This window comes from Apis dorsata, unplaced genomic scaffold, assembly GCF_000469605.1.
Source record: "Apis dorsata unplaced genomic scaffold, Apis dorsata 1.3 scaffold_307, whole genome shotgun sequence".
Classification (NCBI taxonomy): domain Eukaryota; kingdom Metazoa; phylum Arthropoda; class Insecta; order Hymenoptera; family Apidae; genus Apis; species Apis dorsata.
The window spans coordinates 60923-65273 of record NW_006263579.1 but is presented as its reverse complement, the minus strand read 5'-3'; the positions used below and the strand labels follow the sequence as shown (position 1 = coordinate 65273).

General features: G+C 31.4%; 3 protein-coding genes across 4 annotated transcripts in view; 1 reads left to right on the top strand and 2 right to left on the bottom strand.

Moving 5' to 3' along the window:
* LOC102680296 (60S ribosomal protein L15) overlaps positions 1-715 on the bottom strand; it is a 1981-nt gene extending 1266 nt beyond the window's left edge. The window contains exons 1-2 of the mRNA XM_006617395.2: positions 649-715; positions 112-292 (exon numbers count right to left, since the gene is read on the bottom strand). Of these exons, the coding sequence (XP_006617458.1) occupies positions 112-283 (172 nt within the window). The 5' untranslated portion in view covers positions 284-292; positions 649-715. The remainder of the gene's footprint in view (positions 1-111; positions 293-648) is intronic.
* A 441-nt stretch (positions 716-1156) lies between these two features.
* Positions 1157-3124, top strand: LOC102680440. The gene is made up of 4 exons (XM_006617396.2): positions 1157-1701; positions 1961-2145; positions 2232-2579; positions 2856-3124. The coding sequence occupies exons 1-4, from the start codon at positions 1365-1367 to the stop codon at positions 3087-3089; spliced, it is 1104 nt and encodes a 367-aa protein (XP_006617459.1). The 5' UTR covers positions 1157-1364; the 3' UTR covers positions 3090-3124.
* A 106-nt stretch (positions 3125-3230) lies between these two features.
* LOC102680053 (uncharacterized peptidase C1-like protein F26E4.3) overlaps positions 3231-4351 on the bottom strand; it is a 6514-nt gene continuing 5393 nt past the window's right edge. For both annotated transcript variants that reach the window (XM_031511327.1, XM_006617393.2), the window contains exons 6-8: positions 4079-4278; positions 3842-3999; positions 3231-3772 (exon numbers count right to left, since the gene is read on the bottom strand). In XM_031511327.1, coding sequence (XP_031367187.1) covers positions 3653-3772; positions 3842-3999; positions 4079-4278 — 478 coding nt within the window. In that variant the 3' untranslated portion in view covers positions 3231-3652. The remainder of the gene's footprint in view (positions 3773-3841; positions 4000-4078; positions 4279-4351) is intronic.

Here is a 4351-nt window from a genome sequence, read left to right as displayed (position 1 = left end):
AAAAAAAAAAAAAAATTAAATTTTGTTACAATAAATAGAATTAAAACAATTAATTTGATCTAAGAATATTTCAATTATTTTATATATTTTATTGAAAAACTACATTCATACCTTGCTTAGCTTTATAACCTAAACGGCGTGCTTTATCAGGCCTAGACGGTCTAGGAGCACGATGCATTTTAGTCAACTGACGATATTGCCAACATCTGACACGAAGCAAGAAGCGGAGCACATCGCTTTGCTTCTTGCGATAAAGTTCTTGCATATATTTGTATGCACCCATTGCGAATCCCTGAAAAACACAGGCATTAATATCATCTTTATCAATGAAAATAACACAATAGAAAGTTTGAAACTAAGATTAATAATTATTAAAATCAACAGAAAATTTTATAAATTTTGTATAATACAACTTTTAGTTTTCAATGAAAATTTAATATGTAATAAATAAGAATAATAAACAAATAAGGTTAATTTCTCTCGAATTTAAACGTAACATAATAAATATAACGTTCTCATAGAAATAATGTACGAAATCATAAGAATATTTTGTACAGCAACTCTCGATAATGAATTTTTTTGATGTGTACTTCAAAAATATGTTTGGATTCGTAAAATGTAATACGATTTTCAACATGAAACACTCACCTTCGTCAATTGGAACAGAAGGAAAGGCCTCCAACCTTCTTGACATTGATATGTTAAACCATTGTATCTGAAACATAGAAGATAGTATACTTGACTACACTACAACTAAAAGTGACAGAGACATCTATGAAAAAGAAAATGTATTAAATTTTTAACGTATTTTATTCATATCGATAAGGTAAAAAAAAAAAAAAAAAAAAATCGAAATAATTATTAAATTGTAGAATACCAAAAAAATTCAATGAATACAGATATTGATTCAAACTATGCAAATTTCACAAAATTTAAGATAATTTTCATAATAAATTTGATAATGTTTAAATGTCTATAACACAAAAATAGAAAAATAAATTAATTAATTTTTAAAAGTATGTATGTAGCAAATATTTTTGTATATTTTTTTTTATTTTACTTTTTTATTAGTATTTTATATATATATATATATATATATATATTATTTATTTGATTTGCTAGAATTTAATTATTTAAATATACAAAAAAGATTTGATTTGATTAATTTGATTATTGCGACGAATCAAAAGTTTGAAAGAATATGACAGAAAATGATCAATGAAATCACAAAAATGAAAAATCAGTTATAAAAATATTAAATAGCATAGGTAGTTCTATTATCGAGCGACCTGGTGACCTCTTGTCGAGAAATTGATTATTTCAGGTAGCACGAATAAGTGGTAGTTAAGAAGACGTAGTCCACGATGGAGAGTCGTTCGGATAGTATAAAGGATCCAATTTATTATCCTTCGATGCAAGAAAACGGGGGAAAAAATGAAACGACGACGGAAGCTGAAACGATTGACAAACGAAGCAGAAGTTCTGCTGGTAGCCAAGAATTTGATCTGGAAGAGAGTCACACGTTGAAAGTACCGCGCAAATTTATCACTAACTGGCGACAAGCTTGTGATCGTACACGAGACAGAACTAAGGATTTTTTGAAGAAATGGCGGACTGTTTCGACTAATGTTGATGAAATCGTTGGTGTTCCAGTTTCCAACAAACAATTGGAACATCCTAGTTGGAGTGTACATGTTTGGAGTAAGATTTTTATTTACGAAACACACGTTAAATACATTAGAAAGGAAAAGATACATAATGTAATTACAAATGGATAAGAAACAGACAATAAGTGTAAAAAAAACACAAAAATCGTGTTTGTTATAAGTATTTATGCACATTGTATATATGCATGTTTATTATCATCGTATCTTTATATTAATTAAATATTTTTTTCTTTTTTGCGTTCCTGTTTTGTTCTTTTTTTTGTTTTTTTGTACTTATATTTTTGATAAATTAGCGACTTGGGTGAGTCGATATGCCAGCGATGAAAATTTAATCGCTGTAGAAGAAATTGACAAGGGAGGAAAATTAAAGGATCTGGCGCCCATTCAACGCGATAAGTTTTCACATTTTTTCACTTATCTTTTGGATCATGACAGAGATGGTTTTATTAATCGAAAAGATTTTCGAATGCTTTCAGAGGTACATACTATGAATAGGCGATGTTATACAGTTATTATTGAAAGTTTATGCTAATATTTATGCTAATATTTCAACACTTTTGAAAGCGATTAAGAAGATTTGCGGATTGGTCGTGGAACGGACCCGAATATTTGAGATTATTGGAGATTGAACAGGGATTAGCGGATTTAATTTTTCAAGAGAAGAAACAGATCAGCTTGGAAGAATGGTTGTGCTGGTGGGCGCGTGTCGTCGCGCCAATCGGAGGAGCAACTTACAACGAGATTCCATTTTGGTTAAAAATTTTACCACGAATATTTTTTCTCGCCATTAATAATTCCATAAGCGGAATAATATCGAAAAAAGAGCTCGAATCGTTTTATGGATCTGTCGTTGGCCTAGACTCTGACAAAATCTCCAAATATCTGGATATGGCGTATAATTCTCTAACATCGGTAAAAACGCTATACTTTATTATAAAAGAATATATAATTACTTTGTTGATGTTATTTACTTTTAAGATATCTAATATGCTACAAAAACTCTAGGAGATAAAAAAAAAAGAAAATAAGATAAAAAAAAAATGTCATATATGTATAAATGGGAAAAAACACTAGGGCACAAATGAAATGTAGGATAAAATGGGAGAAAATGGGGAATGAGATGATGAGGATGAGAGACAGAGAAGAAATGGAAAATTATTAAAATAATTATTTTTGCATTTTCTTCAGAATGGAGACCATCTTCTCGGTTGGCCGCAGTATCAACTCGCATACGCCAACTTTTTGTTCGGTCGCGGACCATTCGGGCCAGGAGAACATTTTTTCGGTATAACAGATTCCTGCATAATTCGAGGCAATAACGTACCATTTCCGATCGATTATTCCGCGATGAACACACCAAAAGATAAATTGGAAATATACAGGCCGCATTGTAGAAGTAGTCGACGTAGCGTAGTAGTTTGAAAAGTAATCACAACAATAGGAGTAACAGGTGGTAACAGATGCGGACAGTGATACGTTCCGACAAGAATCGGTCAGATATATCGATCAGAACTATTTTATATATATATATATATATATATATACACACATATATATATAATATATTCAGAACGTCTGGCATTTTATTCCCTAATAATAGATGAATTAATACATACATTCGTATATATGTACATATATATATATATATATATATACATATATATGATAAGAAAATATTTGGTAATCGTTTCATTCGACTCTGTACAAACATTGATTGATATGTTTAATAAAATATATTGATTGGAATTTTTTATGAATGATAGACGTGTGATTATGGAAGGATAAGGATGAGCGAATCGATCGATTTAGTACATTAATAATAAATGAGATACAATAAAACATAATGAAAAGCAATGAAACGCAATGAACGAGATAATGATTCGATAGATAAATGCAACCATTCGTAAAGTATCGATGATTCTTCTCGGAAGTAAGAAACATGGAAGAAGAAATTATTCAAATAATCCTAATTCTTGTACTTTTCCTTAGACAGTTTTTGCCCATACCGCTACAACGAATGACTCGATATCACATTCGTTTATACCTCTTCGGATTCGGAACAAGCCATTCTCGCCCCATTGGTGGCCCCAAGAGTTAACGACCAGCTGAAAGAAAAGACGCGTTCATTTCGTTATTCGTTAAATAAGTTTTATCCGTTAATTCCCAATATTTACCCAATATTTAATTGGCAACCCATTATCCATGGATACATCTTCTCCCCATCCAATAATCCTAACCGAATGATAACCAGATTCATAAAGCTCGGCAATCGGCGTGTGCTTGTATATTCCCGATTCATAAGAGAAAAAGTCTTGATAAACTTTCATGGTGGCTGAAATGTAACCATGAATTTCACATCATGAGGAATAAATAATAAATACATACAAAATGATAAAAACCAAAATATTTACCTTGCACAGGGCCCGATGTTAAAATTTCTATCATGATATCGGTCTCGTTGCCCAATCGATAAGCCGGCCCGACCTTGTACAATTCCTTTCGAAGAGGATTCGCCGGAGGAGGACAGCCTGCAGCTTCCAAGTTCGTTCTCTTTTGCAATCTGCACTGTTCGTGCACACCTCTCCACGGATAACACTGTTCGTCGACCAGGCTGTGACAAGAAAAAAAAAAATGGGACAAGAAGGAAGATTATCAATTATTATTCAAATTTTATAAATAGGAAA